A 17,029-nucleotide genomic window follows, 5' to 3' on the forward strand; every position below is an offset into this window, starting at 1 on the left:
TTAAAATGTGTTGAACTGTCAGGTCACAGTTACATGTTCTGCAGAGGGGTTTTTCATCCCTCTCCAGAAGGAAACGGTGAGTGAGGGCAGTATGTCCGATCCGGAGTCGAGTTATTTTTACCTCGTCTCTTCTTTTTAGCCCCGAGTTGGGTCTGGGGCCGAGGTCACTTTTAATTTGTTTTAATTTGTTATGTACATCTCGACTCCAGGATCGTTCCCATTCCTTTCGGACATGTTTTTTTATATTGATCTTTAAATCCGCGTGTGGGATTTTACTGCCCTCTTGTAATTCTTGGCTCTTTTGTCTTTCAACTTTGGTGAAATAGTAAGTCCCATTTTTTCCCCTAATTATTCTTTGTATCTATTCAATCCACATAACGATTTCCCTTTTCAACAAACAAATGTTTAGTCATATCTCCATAATTAGTCATGGATTATTGTCATAAATCAACAACAGGGCTGGGGAGCGAGGGGTGTTGGGTCCAACTATGGGAAACACAGACTAAGTTGAAAGAAAGGACTGAAGATATTCTGATGTGATCACTAGAGAAAACCCGGAAGATTGACCAAGTTCCATTAATTGAATTATTTATGCAGTCCTGTTGACCACACCTTCCTGATCATTTACCACTTTAAATTTTCTTTCTATGTCGATTAGAACGAAGTTACGATTTTTTTTTTCTGAATAAAATTTGTTGCTATGGAAAGCATTGAAAACAGAAAAAATTGAGTTTATACTTCTTACTTTCATTTCCCATTGAAAAAACATGATTGTCATAAAGATACTGATTTTTAATATTATCTGACAGAGCAGACACTCTAGATGAAATGCAATATAAAATTAAGTATTTTTTATTTAAAACAAAGTATTTTTTAACTTAAATTTCAGATACAAATATTCAAATTTTTACTTGTTCACGTGGAGTACTGACAAAATAAGAACAATATTTCTAATTTCTTTAGTTTTCAAGATATTTCATACATAACATGATGAGCTTATAAGTTACACTTTTATACAATTTTTACCCAGATAGCATAATTATGTCATATTTCATTAAACCGTGGCAACAAAATAATTAAAAGTAACACAAAACAATTGAAGACGTGGACCTGCACTGAGTAAAGTCAAAGTATTGAAAACGCGTTGTGACAGGTTATCCAAAATTGCATTTAAATCATTAATTAATATTAAGATTTACATTTAAGAGACAAATACAGATTATTTCCATTATATTGTGATAGACTGAGATCAAATTCTGAAGCAAGATTCTCCAGACTGAATGAACCAAGCCCATTAAGGAGGGCCATAACTTTATCAGACGTCATTTTAACCAAAATATTTTTCAGTAAGTACATTTATATAATGGCTTTTGTCGATTGAGAAATATGCCTTTTTGAGTGTCTACTTAAATATGCATTTTGACTGAATGTTTTCCCACAAAAATTACATTGATATGGCTTTTCTCCAGAATGGATTTTTGAGTGTACCCGCAAGACTGATATGTCAGAAAATGATTTTCCACAAGTAAGACATGGGTGTGGCTTTTCCCAGAATGGACCTGTGAGTGTCGATGCATGGTTGAACTTTGAGTAAATGCTTTTCCACAAGTAAGACATTTATATCGCTTTTCTCCAGAATGGATTCTTGAGTGTTCATTCAAGTTTTGACTGGAAACAAATGTTTTTCCACAAGTATGGCATTGATATGGCTTTTCTCCAGAATGGATTTTTGAGTGGCTCTGCAAGTTTGTACTGCAAGAAAACGCTTTTCCACAAGTAAGACATGTATATGGCTTTTCTCCAGAATGAATTTTTGAGTGTCTGTGCAAGTTTGAAAGAATAGTAAATGTTTTACAACAAGTAAAACATTGATATGGATTCTCTTCAGAATGGAGTCTTGAGTGATATTGTAAGGCTGATCTTTGAGCAAATGCTTTTCCACAAGTAAGGCATTGGTATGGCTTTTCTCCGGAATGGGTTCTTGAGTGTTCCTGCAAGCGTGAAATTCGAGCAAATGCTTTTCCACACGTAAAACATTGATATGGCTTCGGCCTTCCTCCAGAATGGATAATTGAATGTTCACGCAACCTTGAACTGGTAGGAAATGCTTTTCCACAAGTAAGACATTTATATGGCTTTTCTCCAGAATGGATCATTGAGTGTTCACGCAAGTGTGAACTGCGAAGAAATGCTTTTCCACAGGTAAGACATTGATATGGCTTTTCTCCAGAATGGATTCTTGAGTGTCGACGCAAATTTGAAGGTTGAGAAAATGCTTTTCCACAAGTATGACATTGAAAAGGCTTTCCTCCAGAATGTATTCTTGAGTGTGCACGCAACCTTGAACTGCTAGGAAATGCTTTTCCACAGGTAAGACATTTATATGGATTTTCTCCAGAATGGATTCTTAAGTGTCGACGCAAAGTTGAACTATGAGAAAATGCTTTTCCACAAGTAAGACATTGAAAAGGCTTTTCTCCAGAATGGATTCTTGAGTGGGAATGCAAGTGTGAAATGGTAGAAAATTCTTTTCCACAAGTAAGACATTGATTTGACTTGTTCCTAGTATGAGTTAATAAATGTCTCCTCAAAACAAGCTTGTTTTTAAATGTCTTTCCGCATGTGGGGCACTCAGTTTCCAAACAACAAATTTTTTGATCATTTTCTAAGTCTGATTGGATGTCTAATTCTTTGGCCTTTTCTCCTTCGTTAATAAATGGAATGGAAGAATTTAATTCAGAGCGACAAAAAGATGAGATTTCACAAGTAAGAATACCATGATGATTTTCTTCTTTTTGAGCTTTGACATTTGATTCTAGATTTGAAGACAAAGAAATATTTTCATAACAAGAATTGTGCAATTTCTTTTCCTTTTGAAACATTTCCTCTTTTCCATCTGCACCACTTCCATTATCAGGTGTATTCTGGGATGTGTAAGGTTGTTCAGAACATTTATCACAATTATCCTTGGCGTCATTCTTAGAAATTTCAGGCAATTCAACACAACCGACAGTCGATTGATCAATATTAATTTCTACATGAAAGTCCTCATGGAGTCTCTCATCCAAAGCTTTCTCACAGTCTCCAACATCTACATCTTTGGGCTCTGCAAAATAGGAATCGTTTTAGAGGTAAACTCTATCAGATCTTCTAACAAACTACTAAACAAATCAATTTTTTTTAAAACACAAAAAAGCTAAAAATCCATAACAATAGAAGTAGTAGAAAAGCATGAAAACATTACAGCCCAAGAAGAATATAATAAACGTACATATTACAAACCCTTGTCTTTGGTGAAATAGTAAGTCCCATTTTTTCCCTTAATTATTCTTTGTATCTATTCAATCCACATAACGATCTCCCTTTTCAACAAACAAATGTTTAGTCATATCTCCATAATTAGTCATGGATTATTGTCATAAATCAACAACAGGGCTGGGGAGGGGGGGGGGGGGGTGTTGGGTCCAACTATGGGAAACACAGACTAAGTTGAAAGAAAGGACTGAAGATATTCTGATGTGATCACTAGAGAAAACCCGGAAGATTGACCAAGTACCATAAATTGAAATTGAATTATTTATGCAGTCCTGTAGACCACACCTTCCTGATCATTTACCACTTTAAATTTTCTTTCTATATCGATTAGAACCAACGTTACGATTTTTTTTTCTGAATAAAATTTGTTTCTATTGGAAACACCGAAAACAGAGAAAATTGAGTTTACACTTTTCCTTTTATTTCCTATTGAAAAAACATGATTATCATTAACAGATACTGAATTTTTAATATTATCTTATAGAGCAGACACTAGATGAAATGCAATATAAAATTAAGTATTTTTTATTTAAAACAAAGTATTTTTTAAACTGAAATTTCAGATACAAATATTCAAATTTTTACTCGTTCCCCGTGTAGAACTGACAAAATAAGAACAATATTTCTAATTTCTTTAGTTTTCAAGATATTTCATACACAACATGATGAGCTTATAAGTTACTTTTTTTATACAATTTTTACCCAGATAGCATAATTGTCCTATTTCATTAACAAAATAATTAAAAATAGCCTAAAACAATTGAAGACGTAGACCTGTACTGAGCAACGTCAAAGTATTGAAAACGCGTTGTGACAGGCTATTTAAAATTGCATTTAAATCATTACTTAATATTAGGATTTACATTTAAGAGACAAATACAGATTATTTCCATTATATTGTGATAGACTGAGATGAAATTCTGAAGCAAGATTCTCCAGACTGAATGAACCAAGCCCATTATGGAGGTCCATAACTTTATCAGTCGCCATTTTAACCATCTAGTGTTCAGATTATTTTTGGTGCAGTAGATAATGAGTTCCCGATATGGCCATATCAATCATGTAGACATCCTTTGATGATATAAGCCTACCCTTTGACGTCTGCAGTCACAATTTCGTTTTCTACAGTCACTCATGACTAAACTCCGCCCAGAAACGATTCCATACATCCGTTAATCACTATATTTCAAACTTTTGTACTCGTGAGTTCTTGAGTTTTTTTTATTAATAAAGAACAATTGACTATTGAGAATCTTGACCATTCAACGATTGGTTAGTCTGACAGTGACAGCTCACGTGTCAACAGCTATCATCTCATGCCTTGAGTCATCGTTAACGCTGTAAAAGACGGTCATTTCATAGTTGCATCACAATCACCATATTGATGAATATATTAGCCAGGCATGGCTGATAGGTAAAAAAGCCAAGTTATGTTCTAGCTGCTAGTAAGACATTAATATGGCTTTTCTCCAGAATGGATTCTCGAACGTTCACGCAACTTTGAACTTTCAAGAAATGCTTTTCCACATGTAGACATTGATGTGGCTTTTCCACAGTATGTGCATTTGAGTGTTTCAACAAGTTGAAATTTGTAGAAAACGATTTTCCATGAGTTTGACACTGATCTGGCTTTTCTTTGACATGGGTTCTTGAGTCTTCATGCAAGAGTAAAATTTGAGGTAATGCTTTTCCACAAGTAAGACATTGAAATGGCTTTTCTCCAGAATGGATTCTTAACTGTTCACACAAGTCTGATCTTCGAGCAATGCCTTTTCTCTATAATCTGTGCACTGACCATGCAATATCACAAAGAGCAAATATTTTTCAGTAAGTAAGACATTCATAAAATGACTTTTGTCGATTGAGAAATATGCCTTTTTGAGTGTCTACTTAAATATGCATTTTGACTGAATGTTTTTCCACAAAAATTACATTGATATGGCTTTTCTCCAGAATGGATTTTTGAGTGTACCCGCAAGACTGATATGTTAGAAAATGATTTTCCACAAGTAAGACATGGGTATGGCTTTTCTCCAGAATGGACCTGTGAGTGTCGATGCAAGGTTGAACTTTGAGTAAATGCTTTTCCACAAGTAAGACATTTATATCGCTTTTCTCCAGAATGGATTCTTGAGTGTTCAATCAAGTTTGAACTGGAAACAAATGATTTTCCACAAGTATGGCATTGATATGGCTTTTCTCCAGAATGGACTTTTGAGTGGCTCTGCAACTTTGTACTGCAAGAAAACGCTTTTCCACAAGTAAGACATGTATATGGCTTTTCTCCAGAATGAATTTTTGAGTGTCTGTGCAAGTTTGAAAGAAAAGTAAATGTTTTACCACAAGTAAAACATTGATATGGATTCTCTTCAGAATGGAGTCTTGAGTGTGATTGGAAGGATGATCTTTGAGCAAAGGCTTTTCCACAAGTAAGGCATTGGTATGGCTTTTCTCCAGAATGGGTTCTTGAGTGTTCCTGCAAGAGTGAAATTCGAGCAAATGATTTTCCACAGGTAAAACATTGATATGGCTTCGGCCTTTCTCCAGAATGGATAATTGAATGTTCACGCAACTCTGAACTGGTAGAAAATGCTTTTCCACAAGCAAGACATTTATATGGCTTTTCTCCAGAATGGATCATTGAGTGTTCACGCAAGTGTGAACTGCAAAGAAATGCTTTTCCACAGGTAAGACATTGATATGGCTTTTCTCCAGAATGGATTTTTGAGTGTCGACGCAAATTTGAAATTTGAGAAAATTCTTTTCCACAAGTAAGACATTTATATGGCTTTTCTCCAGAATGGATTTTTGAGTGTTCACGCAACTTTGAACTGCTAAGAAATGCTTTTCCACAAGTAAGACATTTATATGGCTTTTCTCCAGAATGGATTTTTGAGTGGGAATTCAAGTGTGAAATGGTAGCAAATGCTTTTCCACAAGTAAGGCATTTATATGGCTTTTCTCCAGAATGGATTCTTGAGTGGGAATTCAATTGTGAAATGGTAGCAAATGCTTTTCCACAAGTAAGACATTGATATGGCTTTTCTCCAGAATGGATTCTTGAGTGTCGACGCAAAGTTGAAGTATGAGAAAATGCTTTTCCACAAGTAAGACATTGAAAAGGCTTTTCTCCAGAATGGATTCTTGAGTGTCGACGCAAAGTTGAAGTATGAGAAAATTCTTTTCCACAAGTAAGACATTGATTTGACTTGTTCCTAGTATGAGTTAATAAATGTCTCCTCAAAACAAGCTTGTTTTTGAATGCCTTTCCACATGTGAGGCACTCAGTTTCCAAGCAACGAATTTTTTGGTCATTTTCTAAGTCTGACTGGATATGTAATTCCTTGGCCTTTTCTCCTTCGTTAATATATGGAATGGAAGAATTTAATTCAGAGTTACAAAAAGATGAAATTTCACAAGTAAGAATACCATGATGATTTTCTTCTTTTTGAGCTTTGATATTTGATTCTAGATTTGAAGACGAAGAAATATTTTCATAACAAGAATTGTGCAATTTCTTTTCTTCTCGAAACATTTCCTCTTTTCCATCTGCACTACTTCCATTATCAAGTGTATTCTGGGATGTGGAAGGTTGTTCAGAACATGTATCATAATTATCTTTGGTGTCATTCTCAGACATTTCAGGCAATTCAAGACAATTGACAGTCGATTGATCAATATTAATTTCTACATGAAAGTCCTCATGGAGTCTCTCATCCAAAGCTTTGTCACAGTCTTCAACATCTACATCTTTGGGCTCTGCAAAATAGGAATCGTTTTAGAGGTAAATTCTATCAGATCTTTTAACAAACTACTAAACAAATCAATTTTTTTTAAAACACAAAAAAGCTAAAAATCCATAACAATAGAAGTAGAAGAAAAGCATGAAAACATTAAAGCCCAACAAGTATATAATAAACGTACATATTGCAAACCCTTGTCTTTGGTGAAATAGTAAGTCCCATTTTTTCCCCTAATTATTCTTTGTATCTATTCAATCCACATAACGATTTCCCTTTTCAACAAACAAATGTTTAGTCATATCTCCATAATTAGTCATGGATTATTGTCATAAATCAACAACAGGGCTGGGGAGCGAGGGGTGTTGGGTCCAACTATGGGAAACACAGACTAAGTTGAAAGAAAGGACTGAAGATATTCTGATGTGATCACTAGAGAAAACCCGGAAGATTGACCAAGTTCCATTAATTGAATTATTTATGCAGTCCTGTTGACCACACCTTCCTGATCATTTACCACTTTAAATTTTCTTTCTATGTCGATTAGAACCGACGTTACGATTTTTTTTTTTCTGAATAAAATTTGTTGCTATGGAAAACATTGAAAACAGAAAAAATTGAGTTTATACTTCTTACTTTCATTTCCCATTGAAAAAACATGATTGTCATAAAGATACTGATTTTTAATATTATCTGATAGAACAGACACTCTAGATGAAATGCAATATAAAATTAAGTATTTTTTATTTAAAACAAAGTATTTTTTAACTTAAATTTCAGATACAAATATTCAAATTTTTACTTGTTCACGTGGAGTACTGACAGAATAAGAAAAATATTTCTAATTTCTTTAGTTTTCAAGATATTTCATACATAACATGATGAGCTTATAAGTTACACTTTTATACAATTTTTACCCAGATAGCATAATTATGTCATATTTCATTAAACCGTGGCAACAAAATAATTAAAAGTAACACAAAACAATTGAAGACGTGGACCTGCACTGAGTAAAGTCAAAGTATTGAAAACGCGCTGTGACAGGCTATTTAAAATTGCATTTAAATCATTACTTAATATTAGGATTTACATTTAAGAGACAAATACAGATTATTTCCATTATATTGTGATAGACTGAGATGAAATTCTGAAGCAAGATTCTCCAGCCTGAATGAACCAAGCCCATTAAGGAGGGCCATAACTTTATCAGTCGTCATTTTAACCATCTAGTGTTCAGATTATTTTTGGTGCAGTAGATAATGAGTTCCCGATATGGCCATATCAATCATGTAGACATCCTTTGATGATATAAGCCTACCCTTTGACGTCTGCAGTCACATTTTCGTTTTCTACAGTCACTCATGACTAAACTCCGCCCAGAAACGATTCCATACATCCGTTAATCACTATATTTCAAACTTTTGTACTCGTGAGTTCTTGAGTTTTTTTTATTAATAAAGAACGATTGACTATTGAGAATCTTGACCATTCAACGATTGGTCAGTCTGACAGTGACAGCTCACGTGTCAACAGCTATCATCTCATGCCTTGAGTCATCATTAACGCTTTAAAAGACAGGCATTTCATAGTTGCATCACAATCACCATCGTGATGAATATATTAGCCAGGCATGGCTGATAGGTAAAAAAGCCAAGTTATGTTCTAGGTGCTAGTAAGACATTAATATGGCTTTTCTCCAGAATGGATTCTCGAACGTTCACGCAACTTTGAACTTTCAAGAAATGCTTTTCCACATGTAGACATTGATGTGGCTTTTCCACAGTATGTGCATTTGAGTGTTTCAACAAGTTGAAATTTGTAGAAAACGATTTTCCATGAGTTTGACACTGATCTGGCTTTTCTTTGACATGGGTTCTTGAGTCTTCATGCAAGAGTAAACTTTGAGGTAATGCTTTTCCACAAGTAAGACATTGAAATGGCTTTTCTCCAGAATGGGTTCTTAACTGTTCACACAAGTCTGATCTTCGAGCAATGCCTTTTCTCTATAATCTGTGAACTGACCATGCAATATCACAAAGAGCAAATATTTTTCAGTAAGTACGACATTTATATAATGGCTTTTGTCGATTGAGAAATATGCCTTTTTGAGTGTCTACTTAAATATGCATTTTGACTGAATGTTTTCCCACAAAAATGACATTGATATGGCTTTTCTCCAGAATGGATTTTTGAGTGTACCCGCAAGACTGATATGTCAGAAAATGATTTTCCACAAGTAAGACATGGGTGTGGCTTTTCCCCAGAATGGACCTGTGAGTGTCGATGCATGGTTGAACTTTGAGTAAATGCTTTTCCACAAGTAAGACATTTATATCGCTTTTCTCCAGAATGGATTCTTGAGTGTTCATTCAAGTTTTGACTGGAAACAAATGTTTTTCCACAAGTATGGCATTGATATGGCTTTTCTCCAGAATGGATTTTTGAGTGGCTCTGCAAGTTTGTACTGCAAGAAAACGCTTTTCCACAAGTAAGACATGTATATGGCTTTTCTCCAGAATGAATTTTTGAGTGTCTGTGCAAGTTTGAAAGAATAGTAAATGTTTTACCACAAGTAAAACATTGATATGGATTCTCTTCAGAATGGAGTCTTGAGTGATATTGTAAGGCTGATCTTTGAGCAAATGCTTTTCCACAAGTAAGGCATTGGTATGGCTTTTCTCCAGAATGGGTTCTTGAGTGTTCCTGCAAGCGTGAAATTCGAGCAAATGATTTTCCACAGGTAAAACATTGATATGGCTTCGGCCTTCCTCCAGAATGGATAATTGAATGTTCACGCAACCTTGAACTGGTAGGAAATGCTTTTCCACAAGTAAGACATTTATATGGCTTTTCTCCAGAATGGATCATTGAGTGTTCACGCAAGTGTGAACTGCGAAGAAATGCTTTTCCACAGGTAAGACATTGATATGGCTTTTCTCCAGAATGGATTCTTGAGTGTAGACGCAAAGTTGAACTATGAGAAAATGCTTTTCCACAAGTAAGACATTGATATGGCTTTTCTCCAGAATGGATTTTTGAGTGTTGACGCAAATTTGAAGGTTGAGAAAATGCTTTTCCACAAGTATGACATTGAAAAGGCTTTCCTCCAGAATGGATTCTTGAGTGTGCACGCAACCTTGAACTGCTAGGAAATGCTTTTCCACAAGTAAGACATTTATAAGGCTTTTCTCCAGAATGGATTTTTGAGTGGGAATTCAAGTGTGAAATGGTACCAAATGCTTTTCCACAAGTAAGACATTTATATGGCTTTTCTCCAGAATGGATTCTTGAGTGGGAATTCAAGTGTGAAATGGTAGCAAATGCCTTTCCACAGGTAAGACATTTATATGCCTTTTCTCCAGAATGGATCATTGAGTGTTGATGCAAAGTTGAACTATGAGAAAATTCTTTTCCACAAGTACGACATTGATAAGGCTTTTCTCCAGAATGGATTCTTGAGTGTTCACGCAACTGTGAACTGCGAGGAAATGCTTTTCCACAGGTAAGACATTTATATGGATTTTCTCCAGAATGGATTCTTAAGTGTCGACGCAAAGTTGAAGTATGAGAAAATGCTTTTCCACAAGTAAGACATTGAAAAGGCTTTTCTCCAGAATGGATTCTTGAGTGGGAATGCAAGTGTGAAATGGTAGCAAATTCTTTTCCACAAGTAAGACATTGATTTGACTTGTTCCTAGTATGAGTTAATAAATGTCTCCTCAAAAAAAGCTTGTTTTTAAATGCCTTTCCACATGTGAGGCACTCAGTTTCCAAACAACGAATTTTTTGGTCATTTTCTAAGTCTGACTGGATATGTAATTCTTTGGCCTTTTCTCCTTCGTTAATAATATATGGAATGGAAGAATTTAATTCAGAGCGACAAAAAGATGAGATTTCACAAGTAAGAATACCATGATGATTTTCTTCTTTTTGAGCTTTGATATTTGATTCTAGATTTGAAGACGAAGAAATATTTTCATAACAAGAATTGTGCAATTTCTTTTCCTTTTGAAACATTTCCTCTTTTCCATCTGCACCACTTCCATTATCTGGTGTATTCTGGGATGTGGAAAGTTGTTCAGAACATTTATCACAATTATCCTTGGCGTCATTCTTAGAAATTTCAGGCAATTCAACACAACTGACAGTCGATTGATCAATATTAATTTCAACATGAAAGCCGTTCTCCTGGAGTCTCTCATCCAAAGCTTTGACACAGTCTTCAACATCTACATCTTTGGGCTCTGCAAAATAGGAATCGTTTTAGAGGTAAATTCTGTCAGATCTTTTAACAAACTACTAAACAAATCAATTTTTTTTAAAACACAAAAAAGCGAAAATCCATAACAATAGAAGTAGAAGAAAAGCATGAAAACATTACAGCCCAACAAGTATATAATAAACGTACATATTGCAAACCCTTGTCTTTGGTGAAATAGTACTAAGTCCCATTTTTCCCCTAATTATTCTTTGTATCTATTCAATCCACATAACGATTTCCCTTTTCAACAAACAAATGTTTAGTCATATCTCCATAATTAGTCATGGATTATTGTCATAAATCAACAACAGGGCTGGGGAGGGGGGGTGTTGGGTCCAACTACGGGAAACACAGACTAAGTTGAAAGAAAGGACTGAAGATATTCTCATGTGATCACTAGAGAAAACCCGGAAGATTGACCAAGTTCCATAAATTGAAATTGAATTATTTATGCAGTCCTGTAGACCACACCTTCCTGATCATTTACCACTTTAAATTTTCTTTCTATATCGATTAGAACCGACGTTACGATTTTTTTTCTGAATAAAATTTGTTTCTATTGGAAACACTGAAAACAGAGAAAATTGAGTTTACACTTTTCCTTTTATTTCCTATTCAAAAAACATGATTATCATTAACAAATAACAGATACTGAATTTTTAATATTATCTGATAGAGAAGACACTCTAGATGAAATGCAATATAAAATTAAGTATTTTTTATTTAAAACAAAGTATTTTTGAACTTAAATTTCAGATACAAATATTCAAATTTTTACTCGTTCCCCGTGTAGAACTGACAAAATAAGAACAATATTTCTAATTTCTTTAGTCTTCAAGATATTTCATACACAACATGATGAGCTTATAAGTTACTTTTTTATACAATTTTTACCCAGATAGCATAATTGTCATATTTCATTAACAAAATAATTAAAAGTAACCTAAAACAATTGAAGACGTAGACCTGTACTGAGTAAAGTCAAAGTATTGAAAACGCGTTGTGACAGGCTATTTAAAATTGCATTTAAATCATTACTTAATATTAAGATTTACATTTAAGAGACAAATACAGATTATTTCCATTATATTGTAATAGACTGAGATGAAATTCTGAAGCAAGATTCTCCAGACTGAATGAACCAAGCCCATTAAGGAGGGCCATAACTTTATCAGTCGCCATTTTAACCATCTAGTGTTCAGATTATTTTTGGTGCAGTAGATAATGAGTTCCCGATATGGCCATATCAATCATGTAGACATCCTTTGATGATATAAGCCTACCCTTTGACGTCTGCAGTCACATTTTCGTTTTCTACAGTCACTCATGACTAAACTCCGCCCAGAAACGATTCCATACATCCGTTAATCACCATATTTCAAACTTTTGTACTCGTGAGTTCTTGAGTTTTTTTATTAATAAAGAACAATTGACTATTGAGAATCTTGACCATTCAACGATTGGTCAGTCTGACAGTGACAGCTCACGTGTCAACAGCTATCATCTCATGCCTTGAGTCATCGTTAAGGCTTTAAAAGACGGCCATTTCATAGTTGCATCACAATCACCATATTGATGAATATATTAGCCAGGCATGGCTGATAGGTAAAAAAGCCAAGTTATGTTCTAGCTGCTAGTAAGACATTAATATGGCTTTTCTCCAGAATGGATTCTCGAACGTTCACGCAACTTTGAACTTTCAAGAAATGCTTTTCCACATGTAGACATTGATGTGGCTTTTCCACAGTATGTGCATTTGAGTGTTTCAACAAGTTGAAATTTGTAGAAAACGATTTTCCATGAGTTTGACACTGATCTGGCTTTTCTTTGGCACGTGTTCTTGACTCTTCATGCAAGAGTAAACTTTGAGGTAATGCTTTTCCACAAGTAAGACATTGAAATGGCTTTTCTCCAGAATGGGTTCTTAACTGTTCACACAAGTCTGATCTTCGAGCAATGCCTTTTCTCTATAATCTGTGCACTGACCATGCAATATCACAAAGAGCAAATATTTTTCAGTAAGTAAGACATTCATAAAATGACTTTTCTCGATTGAGAAATATGCCTTTTTGAGTGTCTACTTAAATATGCATTTTGACTGAATGTTTTCCCACAAAAATGACATTGATATGGCTCTTCTCCAGAATGGATTTTTGAGTGTACCCGCAAGACTGATATGTCAGAAAATGATTTTCCACAAGTAAGACATGGGTGTGGCTTTTCTCCAGAATGGACCTGTGAGTGTCGATGCATGGTTGAACTTTGAGTAAATGCTTTTCCACAAGTAAGACATTTATATCGCTTTTCTCCAGAATGGATTCTTGAGTGTTCATTCAAGTTTGAACTGGAAACAAATGATTTTCCACATGTATGGCATTGATATGGCTTTTCTCCAGAATGGATTTTTGAGTGTTCAATCAAGTTTGTACTCCAAGAAAACGCTTTTCCACAAGTAAGACATGTATATGGCTTTTCTCCAGAATGAATTTTTGAGTGTCTGTGCAAGTTTGAAAGAATAGTAAATGTTTTACCACAAGTAAAACATTGATATGGATTCTCTTCAGAATGGAGTCTTGAGTGTGATTGGAAGGATGATCTTTGAGCAAATGCTTTTCCACAAGTAAGGCATTGGTATGGCTTTTCTCCAGAATGGGTTCTTGAGTGTTCCTGCAAGAGTGAACTGCAAAGAAATGCTTTTCCACAGGTAAGACATTGATATGGCTTTTCTCCAGAATGGATTTTTGAGTGTTCACGCAAGTGTGAACTACGAAGAAATGCTTTTCCACAGGTAAGACATTGATATGGCTTTTCTCCAGAATGGATTTTTGAGTGTCGACGCAAATTTGAAGTTTGAGAAAATGCTTTTCCACAAGTACGACATTGATATGGCTTTTCTCCAGAATGGATTTTTGAGTGTTCACGCAACTTTGAACTGCTAGGAAATGCTTTTCCACAAGTAAGACATTTATATGGCTTTTCTCCAGAATGGATTTTTGAGTGGGAATTCAAGTGTGAAATGGTACCAAATGCTTTTCCACAAGTGAGACATTTATATGGCTTTTCTCCAGAATGGATCATTGAGTGTTGATGCAAAGTTGAACTATGAGAAAATGCTTTTCCACAAGTACGACATTGATAAGGCTTTTCTCCAGAATGGATTCTTGAGTGGGAATTCAATTGTGAAATGGTAGCAAATGCTTTTCCACAAGTAAGACATTTATATGGCTTTTCTCCAGAATGGATTTTTGAGTGTTCACGCAACTTTGAACTGCTAGGAAATGCTTTTCCACAAGTAAAACATTTATATGGATTTTCTCCAGAATGGATCATTGAGTGTTGATGCAAAGTTGAACTATGAGAAAATGCTTTTCCACAAGTACAACATTGATAAGGCTTTTCTCCAGAATGGATTCTTGAGTGTTCACGCAACTGTGAACTGCGAGGAAATGCTTTTCCACAGGTAAGACATTTATATGGATTTTCTCCAGAATGGATTCTTAAGTGTCGACGCAAAGTTGAAGTATGAGAAAATGCTTTTCCACAAGTACAACATTGATAAGGCTTTTCTCCAGAATGGATTCTTGAGTGTTCACGCAACTTTGAACTGCTAGGAAATGCTTTTCCACAAGTAAGACATTTATAAGGCTTTTCTCCAGAATGGATTTTTGAGTGGGAATTCAAGTGTGAAATGGTACCAAATGCTTTTCCACAAGTAAGACATTTATATGGCTTTTCTCCAGAATGGATTCTTGAGTGGGAATTCAAGTGTGAAATGGTAGCAAATTCTTTTCCACAAGTAAGACATTGATTTGACTTGTTCCTAGTATGAGTTAAAATATGTCTCCTCAAAACAAGCTTGTTTTTGAATGCCTTTCCACATGTGAGGCACTCAGTTTCCAAGCAACGAATTTTTTGGTCATTTTCTAAGTCTGACTGGATATGTAATTCTTTGGCCTTTTCTCCTTCGTTAATATATGGAATGGAAGAGTTTAATTCAGAGCGACAAAAAGATGAAATTTCACAAGTAAGAATACCATGATGATTTTCTTCTTTTTGAGATTTGATATTTGATTCTAGATTTGAAGACGAAGAAATATTTTCATAACAAGAATTGGGCAATTTCTTTTCTTCTCGAAACATTTCCTCTTTTCCATCTGCACCACTTCCATTATCAAGTGTATTCTGGGATGTGGAAGGTTGTTCAGAACATGTATCATAATTGTCTTTGGTGTCATTCTCAGACATTTCAGGCAATTCAACACAATTGACAGTCGATTGATCAATATTAATTTCTACATGAAAGTCCTCATGGAGTCTCTCATCCAAAGCTTTGTCACAGTCTTCAACATCTACATCTTTGGGCTCTGCAAAATAGGAATCGTTTTAGAGGTAAATTCTATCAGATCTTTTAACAAACTACTAAACAAATCAATTTTTTTTAAAACACAAAAAAGCTAAAAATCCATAACAAAAGAAGTAGAAGAAAAGCATGAAAACATTACAGCTCAACAAGTATATAATAAACGTACATATTACAAACCCTTGTCTTTGGTGAAATAGTAAGTCCCATTTTCCCCCTAATTATTCTTTGTATCTATTCAATCCACATAACGATTTCCCTTTTCAACAAACAAATGTTTAGTCATATCTCCATAATTAGTCATGGATTATTGTCATAAATCAACAACAGGGCTGGGGAGGGAGGGGTGTTGGGTCCAACTATGGGAAACACAGACTAAGTTGAAAGAAAGGACTGAGGATATTCTGATGTGATCACTAGAGAAAATCCGGGAGATTGACTAAGTTCCATAAATTGAAATTGAATTAATTAATTAATCCTTGGCGACAAAATAATTAGAAGTAACCCAAAACAATTGAAGACGTAGACCTGTACTGAGTAAAGTCAAAGTATTGAAAACGCGTTGTGACATGTTATTTAAAATTGCATTCAGATTATTTTTGGTGGAGTAGATAAAGAGTTCCCTATATGGCGTTATCAATCATGTATACATCCTTTGATGATATAAGCCTACCCTTTGACGTCTGCAGTCACATTTTCGTTTTCTACAGTCACTCATGACTAAACTCCGCCCAGAAACGATTCCATACATCCGTTAATCACCATATTTCAAACTTTTGTACTCTTGAGTTCTTGAGTTTTTTTTATTAATAAAGAACAATTGACTATTGAGAATCTTGACCATTCAACGATTGGTCAGTCTGACAGTGACAGCTCACGTGTCAACAGCTATCATCTCATGCCTTGAGTCATCGTTAACGCTTTAAAAGACGGCCATTTCATAGTTGCATCACAATCACCATATTGATGAATATATTAGCCAGGCATGGCTGATAGGTAAAAAAGCCAAGTTATGTTCTAGGTGCTAGTAAGACATTAATATGGCTTTTCTCCAGAATGGATCCTCGAACATTCACGCAACTTTGAACTATCATGAAATGCTTTTCCACATGTAGACATTGATGTGGCTTTTCCACAGTATGTGCATTTGAGTGTTTCAACAAGTTGAAATTTGTAGAAAACGATTTTCCATGAGTTTGACACTGATCTGGCTTTTCTTTGGCATGGGTTCGTGAGTCTTCATGCAAGCGTAAACTTGGAGCAAATGCTTTTCCACAAGTAAGACATTGAAATGGCTTTTCTCCAGAATGGGTTCTTAACTGTTCACACAAGTCTGATCTTCGAGCAATGCCT

At 35.0% G+C, this 17,029-nt stretch overlaps 3 protein-coding genes across 3 annotated transcripts in view; all 3 read right to left on the bottom strand.

Annotated features, from left to right (window-relative positions):
- Positions 1-1,360: 1,360 nt before the first annotated feature.
- On the bottom strand, positions 1,361-8,272 carry LOC144973783 (uncharacterized). The gene is made up of 5 exons (XM_078916677.1): positions 8,163-8,272; positions 7,692-7,765; positions 5,168-7,074; positions 4,179-4,314; positions 1,361-3,115 (listed from the first exon to the last, which is right to left on the bottom strand). Exons 1-5 carry the CDS (start codon positions 8,270-8,272, stop codon positions 1,407-1,409), a joined length of 3,936 nt encoding a protein of 1,311 aa, XP_078772803.1. The 3' UTR covers positions 1,361-1,406.
- On the bottom strand, positions 3,715-11,817 carry LOC144972345 (uncharacterized). The gene has a single exon (XM_078913441.1). It carries the CDS (start codon positions 11,070-11,072, stop codon positions 9,123-9,125), a length of 1,950 nt encoding a protein of 649 aa, XP_078769567.1. The 5' UTR covers positions 11,073-11,817; the 3' UTR covers positions 3,715-9,122.
- Positions 11,818-11,900: 83 nt separating this feature from the next.
- Positions 11,901-17,029, bottom strand: part of LOC144973784 (uncharacterized) — a 28,381-nt gene continuing 23,252 nt past the window's right edge. The window contains exon 5 of the mRNA XM_078916678.1: positions 11,901-15,699. Within this exon, the coding sequence (XP_078772804.1) occupies positions 13,348-15,699 (2,352 nt within the window). The 3' untranslated portion in view covers positions 11,901-13,347. The remainder of the gene's footprint in view (positions 15,700-17,029) is intronic.

The sequence above is a fragment of the Berghia stephanieae genome, chromosome 5 (genome assembly GCF_034508935.2).
Source record: "Berghia stephanieae isolate SIO BIC M18660-M18661 chromosome 5, UCSD_Bste_1.3, whole genome shotgun sequence".
NCBI classification, from domain to species: domain Eukaryota; kingdom Metazoa; phylum Mollusca; class Gastropoda; order Nudibranchia; family Aeolidiidae; genus Berghia; species Berghia stephanieae.